Genomic DNA, 23,700 nt, shown 5'->3' on the forward strand with positions numbered 1-23,700 from the left:
GAGAGAGAGAGAGAGAGAGAGAGAGAGGAGGAAGAAGAGAGCAAAAGAGGAGAACTAGTTATGGTAATGAGGAGATGCAATGATAGCTCCGGCTCTCTCGCGGCAATGATCTCTGAAGAGAGAGAAACCTCAAACTCCCTATCCTCTTTCTTTATTAAAAATGACGAGCGAAAAACAAAATTGCGTCGCGATTAATCTTCATTGATTGACTGTACTCTTCCAAAATACAATTTACATATGGGACGTCTGTCATTGCCCGCCAAAATACCTATAGTTTAAAAGATACGTCACGTTGGATCCTGCTTTAGATCCCCTGGCGTCTATTCCATTCGTATTAATCGAAAAAAAAAGCAGCGGTCGCTATTGTATTTGAAGCTTTAGGCATTTCGTTAGCGAAACTCACAAAAAATGATCACGGGCAGAAAGAGAGATAGCAGATAGCACCCTCATAATTTCTTTTCGGAACCCTTTCTCTCGCACCCCCTTATATATATATAGATATTTATTCCTGCTCGTTAAACACAATGCGTGCGCGCTCTCGCAAAAGCTCGCCACACGGCATTGTCGTTTGATATTAATTCACGAATAATTTGAATTTCTCTCTCCATTTAACGAGCCCCTCCCCCGCCCCAAAGAGTCTCTCGCTCGCACACAGCGCATACACCTTTACACGATCTTCTCCGCAGCTTCGGGCTATTCTCTTATATATTTTCCCATGATGCAGCTGGGTGCAACGAAGGCTTCGATTGCGAACGAGCCGGAGAAAAATTGCCAGCGCCTAATATTGATTATTCCGCGCAACGAGTATCTGCGCACGTCTTTATATTTTGATATCGCGTTACGAGTAGAGTGCGTATACATCGACTTCGATTGTTGGTAATAGTATATATCGTCTTTGAGCTATAGGCTTACACCATTGTGCGATGGATGGGCAGAGCAATGAGCTTTCATTTGTCGATAAAAATATGCTTACACTGCGTCAAATCGGTAAAAAAATTGCGCATTTTTACGCGACAGCAAACATTCGTCACACAGCACAGCCAATGATAACGGTGAAACAAAGGCTTCGAGGATAGTCGTAGGTATATTTCACTTAGCCGCGTGTGTATATCGACTGCTGCTGGAAAATAAAAAAAGAAATCCACGCGCTCGAAATAGCCGATACGTAGGTTTATACGTACGTGTGCGTATGTGTGTGGGATTTACGGTTAGCACGTTCCTATATCGCGTCTGGTCTCTGACACCTCTATCGCGAGCTGCGCGCGTGTGCGAGATGCATTTGCATTAAGCGCAACGTTATTGAGAGGAATTCGCGTGTTACGGCTGCTACGGCGCCACCGATTGATTATCGAATTAATTGCTACGATTAGCGAATCCAGAGAGAGAGAGAGAGAGTATGTTTCTCCAGCTCGGCCGAACGTTTCCCAAACAAATTAATTAGGACGACCGACGCGCACATCGATCAAACGGTCAAAGGTATATTCTTACGGCAATGAAAGTAAATATATTTCAATCGGAATGAATTTGACGAATATATGCTTTTTATGCTGCTCCACTTCCGTTGTCGCGCGGATTATGTAGTGCCGTTTGGCTAATTGAGGCGACTAGCGCGTTGACTTTTCGTGCGTGCGCGCACGATTTATTCTCATCACGCGCCGACGATAAAGACGACGAGAGACAGAGAGAAAGAGAGAACATTTCGTTTTATTTTTAGAAGAAGAAGGCCTAACAACACTCGTTACACTCTGCCGACGTTTTACGTCCATTGGAGCAATTAAGATTTGTGTGGTAAAGCCACGGCAGATGCGCTCGAAAAAAAGCAACAAAACGTGGTAGCCCGTAAAAAATTCAAAAATATATTCACGCTAATGAGTATACCGCCTACCTCGCTCGCAGCGTAACTACTTTTTTTTACGGTGCAAGTCGTATAACTCGCGCGTCGATCGAACTCCACTGTTGTGGGAAATAAGTGTCGGTTGGAAACATTGTGTGGCGTTTTTTCTACTTTCGCCTTCCTCATTTCATTCATCATCATCTTCGCGCGCCGAGTTGTAGCGATTGATATCGCGCGCTCTTATTAAAAAAGAAGCGTCCGCGTGGATATCAAACAATTGTCATTGAGAAGAGGGGTTAAAAAACAAAAGGCCCTGTGGAGTCTTCTTATCCCCGACGTCGATCTTAAATACTTTCTCGTCTAACAAGCGGCGCGAAGGCTAATTATTCAAAAAGAGAAGCCGATCCTTCGCGTCGATACGCGTGAAAAGCCGAGGAAAAAAAAAAAAAAAATTAACACATACGCGTACACGCGTTCTTATCTTTACTACTGGCGTTGCTCCCTTTTCGTCGATTTCCCGCGCGGCAGTCCTGCAATTTGCTATTTTTACAAGCGAAGCATAATACTTGACGCGGCCGAAATCCGCGTACGACGAGCCCACACGTACGCTGTGTTTGCACTGAAAACAGGACTTTTTCGAGTGCGCACTGCGGCTAGAGGATTTGAATTTACAAATGCAGACACGCCGGAAATAACACTTTCGAAGATCTTCGCGAGCAAACAAAGGGCACACCCATCGATAAGAAAACGCGCTTATATCTTGCCACTTGCGTCGATTTGCTTTCTTTCCGAGTAACTTGTTTTCCTTGAGATACTAATTCGGCGTCTTATTCTCGTTCTGCACGGTGGTGGGAAGGAGCTCGTCCGATAGTGAAAATATTGTTCCAAGCTACAAACCAGATTGATCAATTGCAACATTACAAACGCTGAATAGAAGGAAAAAGCTCGTTTCTACTCGCACGAGTCGTAAAGTGAAATTCCATTGGAATAGACTCATCCTCCTCCGAGAGAACCATCACCCACTCAGTCAGTCATATAAAGCCCCATGCGATCGTTCTAGGCTCGTCTTTTATCTGACGGGCGCTTGATAAAAGTGCCGCTGCTCGCATCCGGTCAGCGCATCTCTCTTTCTCATTCTATTTGTCTGCGAGAATTCGTCTTCTTTTTATTTTCTTTCTTAATTTCTTTTTTTTTATTCGGAGGGGATATACCGTGTGGGTGGCTCTTTTTCTTGCAAAGGGAGATCGTTGGGGTAAGATAGGATTTCTCAGGAATGCTTGTTGTGACATAGATATTTTATCTCTAACGAACATATATACTAAACAACACCTTATTTTTTTCAATATACCAAACTAACCTTTACCTTCTTTTACTTTGTTTCAGGTAAGAGGAAACTCGATTTTTCACACTGTAGAGTTCGTAAGTATGCACGCATACAATGGAGCCGGAAGGATAACGTTTACTCAAGCTTGCATAGATAACTTTTTTTTAATTCCATCGGCTTTTCTATTCACGTGTTTTACTTTCGTTTCCTCCTTATTATTCTTACTTGGTATTCAGTGCCGATTACATTATTTACATTATTGCCCACCGGAAATATCCTGGCGACGATTTAACATTGCCTTCCGATAATTATGAACGCCGACGAAGCTGTTGATTTCGTATTCTCGACAACGTCGATAGAGTAAAGAAAAAACAAGTACGTACGAGAGAGAAAGAGAGAGAGAGAGAGAGAGAGACAGACAGAGGCAGCGCGATACCAGTGTATAAATACCCGAAGCGAGCGAGCCTTTATTGAGGTGACAAGCCATAACTTCTCCCTCTCTCTCTCTCTCTCTTTCTCGAAAACTCGAAAGTACAAGATTTCTATCCATAGCCATATTGGAAACTGACGTATTTATGCTACTGACTCCGCCCACGTGTCAAATGCCAAACTATAGTGGTAGATTTAGAATTCTTTTGTACGTTTTTACACACACACACACATTTGATTTAATACCAGAAGAGATTGCCACAAACAGTAATTGCAACAAACACCTCATCAGCGAAACATTTCGCTTTAAGCCAAATTTGACATCTCCCGCTTTCTGCATATAGAGCTCGGGAGTTGAGGAGTACTCTCTGCGGAAATGAAGCGCGCAAAGACACAGCACAGTATATTCAACTCTCTCTGTCTCTCTCTCTCTCTCTCTCTCTTTCGCTTTAGTGGGTGGAAGTGAAGCCTTGTAAATTTGTCGCGTTTAATGTGCCGCGTAGTCTCTTCCATTTTAAAATAACTTTCCCAAGCACACATTTTTAAGAAAAGCTCTGTAGCGTCTAAATGGTAATTTATGGATTTCTGTTTCAAAAATATTCACATTCCTTCTGCTCGGTGGTTTCTAATTTGAAATTACTGCCTATGCGCTACTATTATTCTAATTTGATATCGACGTATGCGACGTGCTATGAGCGAGCGAATAATCGTGGCTTATTGTCTGTCCGAGAAGTGTTGACTTTTATTTTTTCACCCCCCCCCCCCCGACGAGGCGACGACAGCGAACGGAAAGACGAGCTTACGGGGGTCTTGCACCTCGCCAAGGTCTAACCAAGTAAAACAGTTTCAACCGAAATAAATCCGAAAAGTCGAACGCGCAGTCAACGGCGAAAAATAATATACGGTGCTTTGTAATCGCGGGTCCGCATAGCGGCTCGATTCTTCTTTTCAGCTTTTCGCTCTTTTTTTTTTCTTATTATCCAGCGACGTGGTCCGCTCTACTTCCCCTCGCGATCGCTCTGTATCGCATTTTCCTTTCTTTTTCTTTCGCGAACGAGAACAAAACGTTTTTATGACATATCTGATTCTGAATTTCCAAAAGCCAAGGAAAAGACACAATACCCGGATTAATAATCAGCGGTATTTGTTATTGAAATGCACAGATGTCAATATAACCTTTTCCATCAAATTTCATCGTTACGGATGACGAGGTACGTAGAAAAAAAGACATGAAGTCCCCGCCACGATAATCCCGGAATATCCTCGAAAAGCCACTCCTCCCTTCTTGCAATTTTCTGAATTCGCCATAGTCGCGTTGATCCTCTGTCGCTCTCAACGGCAGGAGTAATTACAAATCGGATCCTCGCGCGGGCATCGTCGGTCTAATTAAGCCTCGGCAGCGGTGGCGACGGGCCCTCGGCGGTATTGTAATTTATTAATAAACCGCAATCCACGGAGAAAGCTGGTCGGGGTGTCGCCCATGGGACTCGAAGACGTTCTCGACCTCGGCGCGGCGAAAAGTTTTTCACAAACGACAGAGAAAACGTTAATTGCCAACGCTGCGCGGCCCACTTCCACGGGCTGTCGCATAAATATTTTTCTTCTGGCAGTCACGAATCTCTAACGATAGCGTTAACCGGTTATGCAAAAGAAATGGGCTCGCGCCTATGATGTACACGCGTCGAGCGATAAATCGCGCGGCGGTGTGCGCGGGGCTCTTTATTTCTTCTTTCTTCGTCGAGGTCGAGATTGCGCAATGTCAATGTTTGACAAAAGCGCGCGCGCTCCTTTCTGCCGCGGCACAGAGAACAGAGATACGAGGAGGCTCTCCTCTGTGTATACGCGTGTGCTGAATAATTGGCCGAGGCTTTAACCTACTTCATCTCGCGTTACATAATTCAACCCCGGCGGCGGTGGCAGCGGCGCCGGCAGCGGCGGCGGCGGCCGCCCAACTGCGGGATTTGCACTTACGGAGCTCGCGCGCGCTCAAACTTGCCGTCCGAAGTTCGATAACACTCGCAACCTGCGAACGCGCGCGTGTGTGTATATGTATATGTGCATACGATCTCGTCGATATTATAATGTAATCCGAATTGCTGCACGCACTGGCCGCGAGATATACTCCCGTGAAGATGAAGATTATGACCTTGCCGCGCAACGAACTCTCGGAGGAAGAGAAGCCTGTGGCGCGCTCGTCTAATCCGAGGCAAGAAAAGCGGCGCTCGCTCTTTTTTGACGCACTTTGCGGCTTACTGGTCGGCTGTGGTTTTGTCCTTTCGCGGCTGAGCGCACGCGCCCGACGGCGACGACACCGTGTCCGTCCCGCGTATTTTTTTCGCCGCGAGATCGATCGAGCAATTGCGCGAAACCTACGCGTGGCTGACACCGCTCATTTCACCTACACGCGCGCGGCCCCGATAAGGAGAGCAGGAAAAGGCGCGCCGCGCGCGCGTGCAATTTACGACGACGAAATACGATAGCGCCCAATCATTTTCGCGTATGACTTCGCTCGCGCGCCACGCGTCGCATCCCAAGTACACGAGCGCAAAGCTCCTCGATATTTCTCAGGGGCTCGGGATTCCTCGGCGATTGTAAATAGTTTCCGCGAATAGCCGTATAACAGGCAACGAGTAAACAAAACCGACCGACAGAGTCATTTGCGCGTCGTTTATTAAGCGTCTCATCGCGGGCAGAAAGAAAATTTTTACGAGCAGCGACGTCATCGGGAGGATGGATAAATTCAAAAATTACTCGTTCGATATCTCGCGCCTGAGATCTCCCTCGATGGCTGGGAGCAACCGTTAATCCCCGTACTCTCCCGTGGGTACGACGCTCCGCTGGAATCGACGCGTTTTGGTGGGATAGTCCACGGGAATCTTGTTTTTCCTTTTTCATTAAATTTCATCTGTCGATGGATTTTTCATCCGAGTACACGACGCACGCCGTATATTCTTTTTTCCTTCGCGACTAATCCGATGTTAAGAGCCCCGAAAGAATCTGCCCGCGGCTATGTACTCGATCGATATCAAAGAAAGGCTCACGAAAAGTCGAATTAATCAGTTGGTAGGTATAACTGTACGGTCATTAAGTTGACAACTGCTTTTCTTCTACCGTTCGCGACTACCTTGCGTTTTGATCTACATTTTTTACGCTCGCCGCTACACACTGTCGTCGGACATTTTCCCGTTCGGCTCTTCGTCATTCATCAAAATACTTTGAATTGTTTGGGCTTAATCGCTGACAGATTTCACGATCCCGTCGAGTTGATTAATCGTTTGCTTACGATCGTTTCGCATGGCTTCGCTCGCACACCTCATGAATAATAATAATGCTTCGAAGATCTTGCCAAGAGCGTCTCATCGATACCATGCGCAGAAGAAAAAAAAACGAAGTGCTCGTATATATCATTCGAGGAATAATCCGAGGTAACTAGCTACCGATCCGTAAGAACGGCGAAGGATGGCGCACGCTGAAGTGAACAAGATATTACGCGCCACGAGAGAGTCATTGGTTGGCGAACGTCTTCGAGTTGCATGCACGGAGCCTGAGGCCCATACCCTCTTCTCTCTCTCCTTATCCCATCGTTGGCAAGCGAGAGAGGGAGAGAGAAGAGCCGCGAGTCTCGCTCATTAAGGCGATACGATCGTCCTATTCCGGCAAGAGAGAGGCCGATTAACGTCCGGGCGACGTTTCAGCGACGCGGACGCGTTTATTTGATTCGTCCGAGACAAAGCAGCTGATTCAACTTGATATCAGAAAATAGCTCGTTGGAAAATCTCTGTGTGCGTATCGCGCGAGTGGCCAAATGCCGATGTTCAAGCGCCTCGTTCGGGTTTGCCTCTTTCGTTTTTGTGCGTGAAACGGTATACATATCGGTTACGTGTCGCGTGTCGCTCGGCTTTTTACCAGATCAAAAGATTACCGAGTGTCAGAGGCAAGAAAATACGTTGAGTGAGACGCTCCTCTCGACGCCTGTGCTGCAGCTATCGCGAATTCGAAATCTTGATTGTTCTTTTCCTCGATGGATCGCACACTGCACCAATACATATTTTTGTATTTCTTTTTTTTTTTCTTCTTTTATTCCCTACGACTGCTAACGAATTAAGGCAGGGGATAAAACAAAAAAGCAATCTCTCCGTGAAAGAGGGTGAGAATAGAGCTTCCGGGCACGTAGAGAGAGTTGAGATAAGGGGCACACGGCGTGTACGCGCAGAAATGCAGGCTCTTGATTTACTCTCGCGCGTGGGCGAGTCGTAAAAAAAAGAGCTTTGCGAGTGGAGAGAGAGAGAGAGAGAGAGAGAGAGAGAGAGAGCTTTCTGGCGCGCGTGTGTGCGCCGGGTCAACAAGCGCCACGTAGCTCGGGTCAAGGGTGCGCTCGGATGCGCGGTTATCGAGCCTGACTGCCAAGCAATGACGGATACCTTTTTTCTTTTTTTTCGAAACGTCCGATTTTTCAGTTGGACACGACGCTGAGAAATGTCGACGCGAGCGCGACAACCCTGCATATAAAATAGAAAATTTCACGCTCTCGTTGAGTTTTTCGATCGCTGGTTTGAGAACCAATCTCTCCCGCGCGACGGCTGGCAAAACCTGTCTCTTTTTCTGCCGGAAAAACAAGCGAGGGAGCTCTGGTAACGCAGTTCGACATAAAAATAAGGAAAGAGTCCTTCGTTATATACACATTAAAAAAAAAAACGGCCGCGGCGGCAGTAAGAGTAACGGCGTTGCGCACCGCTGGCTCTTTTCGCGCCTGTGCCCATATTGTGCGCCGTTGCAGTCGCAATCGATCTTTTTTTCCGTCGCGCAGAAGGATTTTACATGCACTCCGAATCCTCGGTTTTCTAAACGGGAAACGAAATGAAATGTTTACGAGGCTGCTTTTTTCTCGGCAGTTCGGCAAGCGGAAGATTCGTTTTCCGCGGGCGTAACGTTGAGATAAAAGTTAAAAAAAAAACAGAAGAAAGAAAGAAAAAATACACCATCGCAAGTAGATCTTTACCATTTGGAGGATTCGCGTGAATACTGGCTTGCGCGTGTGTGCTGTTTATTCACTTTCGTCCCAACTTTACCGACAATTTATAGCATTGCCAAACGTAATATTAAAACAGTACGGCGAGGAGTGATAAGAGGATTCCAACCCACACATAATCCAGCTTTCAGTAACATAGTTACACGACGCTGTGAACAAAAAAAAAGGAGAGAAAAAAACCAACTCCTCGCATCCCATCCGTCATCGCGTACGGCGCGGCCCGCGGAATAAACAGAATTCGCCGACGTTTTCTTGCGCTTCACGCTTCATAAAGCGTGCACCGTTCTCTCGCCGCCGCCGCCGCCGCCGCCGTCGCCGCCGCTGCTGCTGCTGCTGCAATTGTTTTTCCATGCGCGCGCAGGGGGATATGATGCATGGGCCTCTCGCGATTGATATAGCTCAAGTGAGCGTATATTGCTGCACCCGCTCTTCCCCCCGTGTTATTACAGCGCCGCGTCGTGTTATTTACGGCGAAGGAGCCGCGGGAATTAATATACTACACTGCAACGATGGGAAGCAACTCGCGGAAGTGGCGAAAAATCACGCGTTGCCGTTCCAAGTTTCTCTCCCTTTTTTCCCTTTCTCGATAATGATTGGCTTAGGTATAGGGACGATCGTGATTGTTTCCTGAAGCGCGCGTGTGGCAATGCGTAACGCGTTACGGCATACGGTTGCTAAACACGAGAGCCATGCGCTGCGAGAGGAGTGCCGGGGAAAAAATGCCCGCGAATGGATATCCGTAATTAATACAAACGAGTCGCTGTTGCAGCCAGCAGCAGCGGCGGCAAAGCGAAAGCTCTCCTTCGACCGATTAACAGCGTCTAATTTGTTGCCACCGCCGGCACGCGTCGGCGGATTAATCGCGTATATACGCTTCGGTCTCTTTTTTTTTCGTTTGCGGATAGTTCGTTAGATAGAGATTTTATCTGCCGCGGTTACATCACTATTTTATCAAGCCGAATAACAAGTCATTCCGTTATGCGTATGCCAATTGATTTTACAGCTGTGTCGATGGCGGTTGACATACGCGGCAAGCAAAACTATTCAGACCTGCTATTAAAGTAATGAGCGTGGTTTTTTTTTCCTTGCTCGCGCGTTAATTGAATATACGCCTGGCCGCGTGGATTACAATACTAATTGCGCTCGTAACTCTGTTGGCTGTCAAACATCGTAACATTATAATTTAGAAGATGGGCGAAGAGAAAAAAGAAGAATGAAGACATAGCTCACCGTAATTACAGCGCGTTTTCCGGTATAACGAGGGCAGTGTATCGGATTCGCCGCATCTTCTTTTTCCTCCTGCTGCAATTATAATTGAAGGCGTATATCATTCCGCGCATTCAATTGCGATATATATAAATGACGACGAGCTGATTTCGTTTGTCGCTGTTGCGAGCGAGCCAGCGAGCGCGTGTAAGGTGTGCGCGCGCGAGGCATAAAAATCGAGGGACACGACAAGAGGGAAAACGCATGGTCGTGTAAGAAGCGCCCGGGCGCGCGATACACGAGAACCGGTTTCACAAATGCGCATTAATTATGAATTGTTCGGACTCCGTTTGTGCGAGATGTACGTATTTCAGCCGCTATTGACCCCCCCCCCCCCTCCCCCCCCAACGACAAATAAAAACACGCGCGTCGCTCTTTCGGCGCGATAGTGGAACTGTCACTTTTTTCTCTCGTCTCCGCTCCACGCGATCTGTCGACCGCGAGCGGGCATGCGAGTGTGCGTCGGGTCTTGCGCGACCGGTTTTCCTCCGCCTGTGAAATTGGCTCTCCAATTGAAAATCCGTTGTCATTCTTATCGTGAATAATCGCGCGAGCGGCGCGCAGGCTTTTCAATAATTCAGTCGCTGTAACGGAACGCGGCTACGCGTTATGCAATAGCAGGTAGCCGCAGCGCGCGCGCGTGACGGGAACGACCAAATTTTCACGGATGCGCCACTCTTCCGGGAACCATGTGCGCACGCACAAAGCCAATTAGGCATGGTGGCGTTTTCAATGACGTAATAAAAATTATGGTTTCTTCATTATTCGTGTCTTCTTTGCGCACAGCTCGTTAAGGGGAGGCAAAAAAAAAAACGAATAGATAACGACTTCGCAGAATGAAGCTTTATTTGCGTGCGTGCAGCACGAGCTACAACCAAAAATAAAAAACTCCAAGTTTTAATTAAAAAACGCCAGCGTGCATGTAAAAAATCGGAATTTCGTATTGATACCAGATGCGATTCGCGCTACTGTACTGCAGTAGGTGCATTCTGCACGAGAGAAAAATCTCTCGAAGCAATATCGAACGAAAGTTGCCGAACGCGCGGGTCAAAAGGCTGCCGTCAAAGGTTCTCTAATTTCCTTTGGCTCTCTCGTTCTGTGGGTTAGCTCGTCCCTTCTTCTTCTTCTTCCTTCTTCGTTTTTTTTCTTCTTTTTTCTTTATTTTTGAGCTTGGTCGGTAAAAAATTGCCGAGTAATTCCCGTGATTTTAGTATGAAGGCTGTAGAGCAAAGCGCAGCCCCTTGATTGCAGAAGACTTTCGCTTGATTTATTTGTTGCGCGCGCGGTTTAATTGAACGGATGATCGAAAAGTGATCAAATAAATTTTTCTCAAAAACATATCATGATAAAAGATGAAACGCGCTCGATTAAAATTCAAATGAGCCTATACGAAGACACGTAAATCATTATACCGATTTTCGGCGTATGCGTCTATACGACATATGGCTAGAATCAATTTAAACCATCTGGAACAAGAATAATGAGTCCTCTTAAGGCATTTAATATAAAATTAGTCGAGTTAAGAAATATTTGAACTGGTATGTTTATCTACGAAATTTTCTAGTGTCGCTTTCTTCGACTGAAACACTCTGAAAATCAAATAAAAAATAAACTAGCTAAAGTTGGTACTGAAAATTCGGATATTCGAATTGCTTCATCTCGAAATTTGAAATTCAAGAAGGCCCAAAATTTCATTCATTCGAGTGTTGGTAATTGCATACCGATAACATCTGCGCGGCAATGATTTACTGAACGAGGCTGCACACACACACAATACACGTATTATTTATCATGCAGTACTGTCTCGCTTCCTAATCTCTCAATCTCTAATTTTCTCTCTGCGCGTCATCCCTTGACTCTTTATTATTCCAACGCCAACTCGTTCTACGTCCCAATCTACATCGGCTGCTGCTGCTTGAAAAATTATGAGCCCTGGGAAGGAGCAGCCAAGATTAGTCCGAGAAGAATGATCCCGGATAAATTAGAAAAAAAAGAAAGAAACTAAGTTAGAAGCCCAGGTTATTAAAATTTCATCCGATGCACGGGAGAGAAGGTCTCTTTTGGAGTACTTATTAAATTTACGATTTTACCGGGCTGTTCGTATATCGCGTGCGCAAATGAAGTTTTGATAGCCGTGCAGCAGCGGCGACGCTCTTTCCGTAGCTTTCTTAATTGTTCTTTTGAAATCACGACACTAAAGCGGAGTCTACGGCAATGTAGTCGAGTGGAAAAAAAAAACAAGTGCGATCGCGTCGTGCACAAGGTCGCACGAGCACGACTATCTTACGCATCCATTTATGCTCTTTGGCAACGAAAGGGAGATATATTTTGTATAGCGCGTGTTCCCACAATTTTCATATTCTCGCAACAGCTCATTCGACTACGAAAAACGTGAAAAAAGCCCAAGCGCGCATGTTACGCATGCGCACAAAAGACGTTCGGTCGCTCCTGTTTTCAACTGCCTCGACCAGCGAAAACAAAAAAAAAAAGGAGAGAGAGAGAGAGAGAGAGAGAGCGAACGGCCGCTCTCGCAATTAAATTATGGAAAGAGAGAAAGAGATCGGGCTTAAATCACTTTAATTACGCGCGTGTTACGTTGGGTTATTGATGCTGCATTGTGCAGCCGCACGCTTTACTAAAGCCCCGCGTGCTTCATTTAATCTTTTACCGCTTCATTAATGCGACGACTTTTTACGCGTTTGTCCGCCGCTGTGACCTTCGTTATTTTAATTGCTTGCTACTCTACGCGCGCGTGCGAGAATTTTGCGTGCGACCGATGATTCCTCGCGCGAACAGGACGTAACGAATAATAAATACATATGCGTAGGCTCGTGAATCAATGCACCAAACGAGATTTCAATTCAATCGGCGGACAAAAACGTAAAGCACACGCGCGCGCTTACCAAATCGCAATCACTCGGCAAATTTATTGCTTATAAATACACACGACGACGACGCAGCAGCAGCAGCAGCAGCAGCGGCGAGATTCGATAATAAGAACATCTCGAGTTGATTAACAGGCTGCACGGGCGTGTTATGTTCAATGGGATTGGCGCGACAGATCAATGGAGCGAAAACAGAATCTGAATTATTCGCGCGTAAACACGCGAGAGCGAGAGTCCGCGCTAGCTCTCCTGCGCATCTAATTGCAGCGAACGCGTACGTAACGCAGCGTGTGTATACCTGACATACACGAGTTGTTAGGCGGACTCAGGCTATAAATATGGTTATGGGTCACGATAGATATATGTGCATTCTATGGTTTAATAATCACGCGAATTCAACTCGCATCGACTGTTATACACCATTGACCTTTTATTACTCAAAATAGGTTATATACGTACACGAATGACTGCCGCGGTTAGATACTAGGCGTATTAGACGTTGTTCCTCGATAACGCAATCAAACGTGAGATATTTCTTGATTCATAGCTTGAGTAAACACGCGGCTCCGCTTTTCGCGCTCACAAAATCCCAACGTGTCACGTTTACCAAAAACAGTGAATGGAAGCAAACAAAGCGGCATTATGCCGCGCAAGAATTGAATTAACGATGCTCATATTTCAATTGATATTGCAGGACCGCCACGTGAAGGGTGCTAACAGGGATCCGCAAATGGACTCGAGCCAGGACTACCACTTGCAGTCGGGATACGAGAACAAGACGCACACGGTGTTGCGCTTCAATCGCCGATACGACACCTGCGATCCGAGGGATCTCAAAATAACGGTGAGTCATCTTAGCTTAATTAACGTATCGCTGAATATCAAACAAATTCCAGCTGGCACGACGCTCGATGTTTGTTCGCTCTCTCTATTTTTTTATTCTTATTGACGCCCGCGAAAAAAAAAAAATTTAGAAGCGAGGGAGGTGACTTAGCCCTTCAGGACACGGCGCCGCCCTATCTTGGAAGCTTTTGTCGTCGCACACCCCTTTTTCTAGAGTCCATAAAATGCAGAACTCCACTCTCACTCTCTCTCTCTCTCTTTTTCTCTCGATGGGGAGAAAAAGGGGACGCGAGAGAGCCAAGCACTCTTTACTTTATATTTTTCTAGAGAAGGGAAGGTCGACGAGAGTGAACTACGCTTGATTTTTATCTTTAGATTTTCGAAACAAAAATCACCTTGCTTGTATTAAAAACGTACTATGATTATAAATTTATATTATAATACCTTTTTGATTGACGCGCGTCGTTCCGCAAACATCATAAATTCAATTAGAAACTTGCAGTCAGAAAAAAAAGATGGCCCCGCATACGCAGAATAAAAGAAGGAAGTGGTGTCGGAGGCCCACCTTCGCGATTAAAAGTATAGTACGGAGAGAGAGAAAGAGAGAGAGAAGAGTCCCTCCTTGGAAATGCGCCCCAGTCGCGATTGGCGGGCTCGATTGCGATCGGATCGCGTGCGAGTTGTATCACCTCCTCCTCCTCTTTTGCGTCCTGCTAGCTGCTCCTCCTCGGGCGTTATAGCGACAGCCTTGCACTATCGTTCCTCGCGCATCTCCACGCGATAGCATCGTAGCGCAGGCTTTTCCCGCTGAACAGAGAAAAGAAACCCGCATATGTGAATTCGGCCTATAAATAAAACTCCATTTCTTCCATAGCGACAACAACAAAAATTGAAGAGGACGTGAGTCGCCGAGCGGATATCGCTTAATTATAGTCGGTGCTCAAGCGATCGATCGATTAACTTTCCCTCTCTCCTTATTCATTGTTTTTCACGACGACACCCGATTTGATGGAATATCAGAGGCGGGCACACACTGCATAAATACCCGGCAGACGGGTTATTATATAGATTTTTCTCGCTCCCTTCGTCTTCGGTTTTTTTTTCCTTTTCGTTTTTTTTTACGACCAGAAAAAGAAAAAGAAGAAGCCTCGCGATATTTTGCAGCGGCAGACGGCTCAGTCTTATTTCTAGACTCTTTCTCCGAAGGAGCGCAGCTCCAAGCTATAGAGACAAGCCGTCAGTTAGCCGTCAAATAGAGCGCAGCCGATGCTTCTTCCATCGATCGCAGGCGCTGGGCGAACCTCAAATTCAAGTATCTTATTTCTCCCGAGCTTTTTCGCCGTTAATTCCTTCAATTTCTCGAGCCGAGAGAGATATTAGGTTCGACGACATTAGAATGTTTTGCTGGCGATGGAAGCTTTCAGCGCTCGCCGCGGCTGCGTGTTTGCGCGGTCGATAAAAATGTCACATGAGAAAACAAGAGAGATAGAGAGAGAGAGAGAGAGAGAGAGAGAGAGAGATCCTCGAGATTTGTGCGAGCATTCGATAAAAGCGTCGCCGAGGAAAAAACAAAAAAAAACAAGGAGAGAAGTTTCGCCACTTTTCGTCGGTTCGATATGTGCGTGTACGTGTGCGTCCGTATTTCTGGCAGGACTACTTTGGGAAAAGCGCAAAACAAGAAGAAAAATTTCCCTCTTTTGTGTCGACTTCTCCTTTCTCTCCCACGAGTGCAAACACAATTAAGCCCTTCTCCGCCAACACGCGCGATTTTTCCTCCGCATGTCATCGGATGCTAAGATCAACGCAGGTGCGCGCGCGCGTATATATCGCAGGGCCAATGAGAACACGAGGAAAAAAAAAAGAATAGCTGTGCGCGCGCGTAGCTGAAAGGAGGAAGGCGGAGTCTAGAGGTGCATGGTGCGGGCAAGCTCCGGAACGGTGGCGGAATGAAAAAGAAGGCAGAGCTCCTTCTTACGTCTTTGACCCACTCTCCATCGTTTGCTGTCGCACGTAATCGAATCCAACGAGAGTCCACGTTATTCTCATCCCTCCGTTACAACTTAAACTTGTTCCACGCGACTTTATTCTTCTTTCGGCTGATCGGCTCGACGCAGCGGGAGTAACTAATAAAATTGCCGATATACTAGGCCTGATTAAGCCAGCAAACCGTTGGTGGCAGTAGTATACCTCCACCTTTTACGAGACAATAAACCAAGCCGAGTATGTACACTCTCGCCCCGTAAAAAGCTAATGATTTAATACACAAGAATCACCGCCCGAAAGAGAGAGAATATTGCGATGCGCTGCTCACGTCTATAGCTAAGTAACAGTCGTAAAAGTCGTAAATCCACGTGACAGGAGTAGTCGCTACCTCGATATCCTAGCTCCTGGTATTGCTACAGCCTAGTTGCCAAATGTGAACATTAAATAATTCATTGCGATTGAGTTTAGTAAGAATTCGCTTTTTCCCCGCGTAAACAACTGACAATCGCAAGCTCGTTGATGACCATGGGTTACTTTGGCTTGTGCGTGCCTGGGACCTTTAAACATCTTGACACCGTGAACGACGCCCCTTTCCGATCGATTAGCCACTCTCGCTCGCTCCGAGAGCAGCGAAGCTCATAGCGAAAATTAGACTGTACGATAGACATGCAAATCACCAGCCCCGTACGCGCGTATGTATATAAAGAAACAACAAAGTTAATGCAAAGCGGAAGCCAATGCCGGTATTTAGGTTATTCACTCAGCCGACTACAAGTTTTATAGTTCCGACAGTCATGCGACGCGGCGCGTTTTCTTCTTGTTGTCGTTGTTGTGTATTGCCGTTTGTCGTTTTCTTTTTTCCTTTCGCGATTCGAAGGGACTGTATAATTAATTTTCAATTTCATTCGAGCGTAAAGAAACGATTCGCGTGTAATAACAACACACTTGTTCAATTACGCTTCGCTTGGCTGCTGCCGAACGTGCTGCTTTTTTCGACGAGCGATTTTTAATTAGATGCAGTCGACGTTTCTCTCTTTGTTTATGAGTGAGTCGATTGAAATTTTATTCGATTATCGGCTCTGTGTGTGCGCGATGCAGCAGCTGTCGCTGCCGCTTATATGACGGAGGCGTGATCGGCCGATAATTAACTCGTTAATTAATCGTTAGAAGCAACACGGCGAGTTGATCAAAAGAGAGGAGAGAGACCGCGCGAAAGCCAGCTGGGACGATTTATACGAGCAAATATTTGCGTTGCTGTATAACACATCCGCACATGTGATATACTAACTCGAGATTTTCTTCTTGTTTTTGTTGCAGGTAAGCAAGACTGGCGACACTTCTCGCAGCATCTATAAATAATCCATCCTGCGGGCGATTTGTTGCGGAACGCGCGAAAACAGATGTCGCGGATTTCTACCCTTCGTGGTCGCGTTTGTGGACCACCCCGGCGATGATACAAACGAGCGACAGATGATAGTGATTACTCGCGAAACCTTCCTCTTCTTCGTTCTCTCTTTTTCTTATTCTCAATTGCGACTTTTGCTTCTCGCACGCTTGTGTAAGTAAAACTCGCGCTCAAGAGGTCGATGCGACGTGGGTAATTGTAGCCTCGTTAACCAACCTTGCTAATGCGTCTATTATGCTACGCGGTTATCCGTCAAATCAGCGCCTTTGTGTGCAAGAGAGGGAGAGAGAGAGAGAGAGAGAGAGAGACGCGACGACGTCGGAAGCGTTCGTCTGCCGCTCTGATGGACAAGACGGCTGCTGCTAGCTTTTCGAGTGCGCTCGGGAGGAAAACTCAAGTGGCTTGACTAATTTGAATTTTACGAGGTTTTAAAAGCTTCTCGCTGTTTTTGTCTCTCCTTTCGCCTGTCGGGCTAAATGAACTTGTGCGGGATCTCCCGAGGTCTTTGCGATGTTTGGCTCTTTTTCTTGCTCTATCTCTTTCCCTCTCTCTCACTCTCTCTCTCTCTCTCTCTCTCTCGCGCGCGCGCGCGCACACACATACATTCGACATCGGAAAATACTCAGGGCGAGTCGTCATTATTCTATGATTAATGTTGCGGATGCAGCAGCGTACGCTATTTTTGCGCTCTAACGTTAGTTTAATGGCGTCCTTGAGTTATCAAACTTAAATTTGATATTCGCGTGTTGCGTGCGTCAAAAGTTTTTCTAAGATAAAAGAGAAATTATTGGAATCGCGCACGGGAAACGACTAAATTTCACTTTGAGAGTCCACTGGAGCTGGCGATCGTGGAGAAAATCACGTTACACGCAACGACGCCACGGCCTTTATGCCATGTACAATGTATGCTAATAACTTGGCCGAATAGTTGAACGCGCAAGCGTATTAATTCCGTTAGAAGTTTGTGCGAAAATTGACTCGCGCAGACCCAAAGTTTTGCCGCGCTTGTTTTTGTCACAGCCTCGTTCCGACGAACAATCAAATTTAATCCGATATTTGCGTCGCGTGGGACTAAAAACTTTAATAGGGTTCCTTATTTTAATTTATTTATTTTTAGGTTCGTTGCTCTAAACTATCGCCTGGATAACGGCGTCTTCAAAGTTCTGTGCTCTGACTTCACCCTTTTGCCTTTTCCTCGAAGTCGCTCCGTGTGATTGCCGGAGCGAGAGAGAGAGAGAGAGAGAGAGAGAGAGCGAGAGAGAGAAACTATCGTTGGAGTTGAATTCCGTACAGCAGAACGTAACTTACGATGCTCCTTTTTTGGACTGCTTTTTTGATGCTACTTCTTCTTCTCCAGCTGAGCCCGTTTTTCTGTGCCTCTCTCTGACAGTTTCTTCCCGAAATGACTTTCTATCGTATACAATCGAAACTTTGTCGTCTCGAAAAGTTTCTTATTAAAATGAAACGACCGATCTCTCTCTCCTTTTATTTTCGATTGAAAATCTTTGACGCGCGCGGTTCGCTCTGTCTTTCTCTCGATACATATCAATCGATAACGTGATTAATCGCGCGCTTAATTGGCTCCGCCCCATATTGTGCGCCGCATAGGCCCTTTTTGTTTCGCCGCTGCATCATTGTTCCACTGTATTCGCGTGTCGACGCGGCGTTAAAAAAAGTATCTCGAAAGGCAAGTTTATTTTTATGCGGTTTTTATCGCAGTAATACGTATAAGTAACGAGATTTTGACGAATGCGAACAATAGCAGTCATATTTTTCCTTCCTCTCTCTTCTCTCTCTTCTTGGGAATGATTCGATTAAAATGCGCGTGTAGCGCGAGTAAATCATCGCGCGCGCTCACGAAAATGTCTCGGAAAAAATATAACACGAGGCGGGGATAAAAGGAAACGAGGTGTGGAGCTGCTGGGCGAAATAGGATGGGAGTGCGATTGCATCCGAAGCCGTGCGTACAAACACATGTGCACGCGGACTCGAGAAAGAAGCTAACTCGCACGTTCGCATACATCGATCGTCGTCGTAGACATCTCATTTTCGATCGCTGAAATATGAGGTTCCCATATGCAATGCATCAATTATTCGATATCTGTGCTCGAGTTTTCAATTAAGTTTGTAACGCCACCCACACCGTACTAACGTGATTTACAGTCTCGACATTCCTCGCGCGCATATACTGAAATGACAGTCTCTCTTTCTCGCTCTCTTGCACAATGCCGATATAACTATTTTGCGCAACGCATGTGTCACGGCGTCGCACGCGTCCCGCAAAAGCGAAAGGCGCCGTCGCCGCCGCCGCCGCTGCTGCCCACGTCTGCTGCATTTTTTCTTTTCTTGCGTTCGCCACGGCTGCGGCAATTGATAGAGCCATTTAGCGCGACGATTGCGTGCGAGATACCGCGATAAAAACCGCCGACAGCGATAGATCTAAATTTTGAGGCGAAATTCCAGGAAAGAAGAAACGAGAGCGGCGTGACTAATTCGTTGGCGACAATTGGCTAGATTGCTATCTCATTTGGCCAATTCGTCAGTTGGCCCGTTAAGATGGCCGATAAGGAAGGAGCAGTAGGAGTAGGAAGAAGCCAAAAGCCCAAGGGGGAGATATGACACGGCAGATGTCTCAGTTTTATCTTGCGCGTTATCTCGCTGGCCATTTCTGAGGCTAGGTTTCAATGACAGCTACTGCGCATAAGGAGCCACTGAATTGGAGGCTCATATCGATCGCTGAGAGGAGCAATCTGCCGCAGCGCGCGGTGGTCTAGACAGTTCCTATATAACCTAGGAGCAGTGATTAGGCCCTAGTGCGGGCGCGCGGCAGCATTCCTTTCGCTTTCGCTCGGACGAGAGACGAGAGACGAGAGCTAATAATGATCGGAGGGCCGTTTTGTAAAACGCTGCCACGAGTGCTGCGGTACGTATCGGAGGCATGCGCGACTGGCCAGCGCTCGCGGAGCTGCGCGAAGCTATATACCATTTTCTCGTGCCACGATAACGATCCTCGTCGGGAGAGGGGAGGCCAAGTCAAAGAACTCTCCGCAAAATTCTCAATCGATTGTTTGCTGCGTACGGCAGATTGCCTTCGGACTTACATCCAGCACTCTTGTGCGCGATCGATTTATACAGGCACCGCACACGAGGACGGAGAGCGAGCGAGGGACAAACAAAAATCACGAGCCGAGTATATATGGCATTCGCAATGCAAATACGAGGGAATTGGAATTTCTTTCTTGTTTTTTCGGGAGAGCGTGGGCGAGGATAAAAAGCCCTGCCAAATGCAATATTTGTTTAGACGTCCGCGCGGGAAAATTTGCCGAGTGAAAATTGGCCTCCCATATCGTCTCGGATATAAAATTGTTTGCCGTGTTTGCCGAGCACTCTCGCCGACTGAGTTTCACTCGATGACTGGGCACACACTCTCGAGAGCCAGGCTAAGCCAAAGATACGGGGATGGCGCGCTGGTTAAACATCAACAATGACACGAGGATGATTCCTCGGCGCGCGCGTGACCGATCGGTCGAACGCGCGACGCCGAGTGGACCGCGGATTGGCCCTCGTCGACTTACGGACTCGCGCGGAAGCGGGAAAGAGCGCGCGCGCGCGCCTAGGTGCACGGCTGCGATCGATGGGGCAAGCGAATCAGCGAAAAGCAAACAGAGAGCCGCACGGGCATTAACCGGGGGAGTCTTTTTATTATAGCCCTTTCGTCGCTGCGCTCGATGACGAAGCGGCCTGGCGTGGCGCGCAATGATCACCGGCCGAGGTTCCAGTCGCGGGGCGAGCGCGGCAACGCGGCCGGCAACTATAAGAAAATGATATTCGCACGACCGAGCGCTGTGCACACATGTTTACCCCCTTCTGCGTCCCAGACTTGCCTTTTTTATTATTCAGAAATGCGCTCGATATGAAAGCCAGGCTATGACTGCCATTAGACGCTTAATGGCGTTTTCGTTATATTTGCCGATGTCTTATTCGTCCGCGCTGCCGTGCCGGTTAGATGCAATCACGAATGGCCTTTTAAATAAGTAGCTCTGTATACCTTCCCACTGCCGCAACCTGCTTCTCGCTCGTTTCTTTTTTTTTTTTCTTCTTCTCCGCTGGTGGAATAACATGATTTATACTGTCTTTGCTCGCTCGCTCTCTTGCGCCATTTCTATTTTTGATGGTTCCATGAAGTACTATTTCCGTGTCGTCTTTCGACGGTATACTTTACTTTGCTCAGCGCGCGCGCGCGTGTGTGCGCGCGCCGGGATATTACGTTTTGATTGCTGCCTGCCTCTTATTAAGCTGCGAGGGCCTGCATTCCCAATTTTATTTACCGGCGGAAAATATGAAGCTTCAATTGACTGTACACGCCGCAGCTTTTTTTTTCGCTAATTACTTCCTGCCGTCATCTAGCGTAAAATGTACATATATTTTCATTCGTTCGCCAGCAGGACATTGGCGTCGCTCGTCGACCCACCGCTATTTGCCGCCGAGCCCTTTGAATGTTTAATCTCGCTCGCCTGCGGAAGGGAAAACAGTTGGCTTGGGCCTTTATGCGCCGCACGCGTTTTGAAAAATTCAGTAGCGCGAGAGAGCCCTTTTCCGCGACAAAAGGGGTTTGTGCGCGAGTCTATAGCTCCTCGATAATGACGGATAAGTGCAGAGCGTGTGTGCTGTAATCGCGACGTATTACGTACATCTTGCACGCGAGAGCGATAATGAATCTGCCGCGGGAATTCGTCCGAAAAAGCCGAGCTCGTTGCGTTGCGACGGTAATCTCTCAATCGATTCCCTTCGACGGGGAATAAAGAGAGAGAGAGTTTCACTTGCGCGAGCGCAAACAAAAAATTGCGAGTGCGGTATTCGCACGATCGAAAGTTGCGCTGCATGCGTGTGCCTCGTTAGAGAAGTCGAGAGGAAATGCCGCGTTAATTATATCGATGGGAAGCTAATTAGGCCGCGTTCGTTTCAAAAAGGGATACCGCGTAATTTGCGCGTGTACACAACGGCGGTCGATCGAAAGGAACTACAAACGTCTACGCAGAGTAGTACGAACCCTTAGGTAATATGTGTGTTCGTGACGTCACCTTTGATCAATTATTCCAACAAGCTATGCATCAAGAGGATCATTCAATCGACATGAATTTTATGGAAAGATCACGATTGTCTATGTAGGCTTTTACGCAGATGCGTGATTTGGAATGCTTCCCCAAGGGAAAACTAGTATAACGTCGATATTCGATTATTATCAATCAACTTACAGCCCGAGCCAATAATAATAACCGTTTGTATAATGAAATAGAAAAATGTCGAATTTCCAACTAAAAAATTTTCATCCCTCCTCCGCCTTCCCAAGGCAATTTCAATAGATAAGGTGCAGGAGGGTTCTCTTGGAAAGTTTTCAATCCTAATCCCAAGGAGAAAGAGAGAGAAAGAGAGAGAAAGAGAGAGAGAGAGAGAGAGAGTGCGCGAATGCGCACACCTGAGCGATATCGTTCGGGGCGTGGCGAAGTTTAGTCTCCTAAATTCGGGAACTGCGCTCGCGAATTGAACGTACGGTCACGTACAGGCATATCTCGATAATCGGACAATCGGACTAACCCCTCGCCCTCTGAATTGTCCCGAGCAGCTTCGCTCTTGAATATCGGAGTTTCCCTTTTCTTCATGGGAATGTTTTTACTGGCAATATTGATTTTGTTCGCATTTTAATGAACGGCAAATCAACGTCAACTTTACTCCGCTCTGAGCAGTGGTAATTACTTTGCGTCAGTCAAATTACGCGAGGCATTTTCTCGGTTCAAATCGTTGCGTCAATTAAAAGTGCCGAGACCTATTTTCCCTCCCTCGCTCCTAGAGGAAGGTAAATGAGTTTACTATGGGTTCAAGGCTAATTTCGGAATAAATCGACGAATTGCAGCGTTTCGCTGAAAAATAATCATCATTAACGTTTAGTAGCTAATGGCTATTTGATTATTGGCTTACGAGTTTCATGTTTACCCGTGCAACTAATTAGCATTTGATCACTGACCATTTAATGCTTCCAACTTTATTCATTTTAATATCATTTGAAAGATACTGATTAAATAATCTCGTTTCTACATGCAATTCTTTTTTTATCTCGATGCAAGCCCTCGTCGAATATTCCTGTTGTAGTGTAGCTATATCCAAAGACACATGCATAAGTACAAGAAGTTTCGAGCTATAAGCGTCGTTGTCGTCGTCGTCGTCGTTGTCGTCGTCGTCGTCGTCGTCGTCGTCGTCGTCGTCGTCATCGTCGTCGTCGACGTCGCGACCGTAAGGCACTCTATAGAGATAAAAATAAGAGAAACTTCCACGAAAAGCAAAGACTTTTCAACCCGAATCTACAGGATTTATCGTAACTCAGGAAACGAAAAAAGAAATGGTCGCATAAACAAACACCTGATGGAGCTTGGTTTGCGCGAGTGTAATTCAATTAGGTAATCTCTCGCGGTGAAATTCTCGTCGAGGCTCGACACTTTTTGTGTGACGGACGGAGAGTAGACGAGCAACCGGTTCTTGCTTCTCCGAGATAGATGTGGAATTAATGGTTCTCGTTCGTTCACGGGTGTTTGGCGGCGAATCCCTTGGCGCTTATATATTTAGCCAAACGTCAAATTGAAACGTCTGAATGCGCGAAAAGTGCGCGCCTAATAAACAATGAAAACTTTCCTTTGAGAGCATATTACT

General features: G+C 46.6%; 1 protein-coding gene across 3 annotated transcripts in view; it reads left to right on the forward strand.

Annotated features, from left to right (window-relative positions):
- The window catches only part of LOC131669017 (MOXD1 homolog 2), a 158,256-nt gene that overhangs the window by 124,251 nt on the left and 10,305 nt on the right, over positions 1 to 23,700 (forward strand). For all 3 annotated transcript variants that reach the window (XM_058943570.1, XM_058943569.1, XM_058943568.1), the window contains one exon: positions 13,462 to 13,611. In XM_058943570.1, the coding sequence (XP_058799553.1) occupies positions 13,462 to 13,611 (150 nt within the window). The remainder of the gene's footprint in view (positions 1 to 13,461; positions 13,612 to 23,700) is intronic.

The sequence above is a fragment of the Phymastichus coffea genome, unplaced genomic scaffold (assembly GCF_024137745.1).
Source record: "Phymastichus coffea isolate CEN01 unplaced genomic scaffold, Cenicafe_Pcof_1.1 PCOF00086, whole genome shotgun sequence".
Taxonomy (NCBI): domain Eukaryota; kingdom Metazoa; phylum Arthropoda; class Insecta; order Hymenoptera; family Eulophidae; genus Phymastichus; species Phymastichus coffea.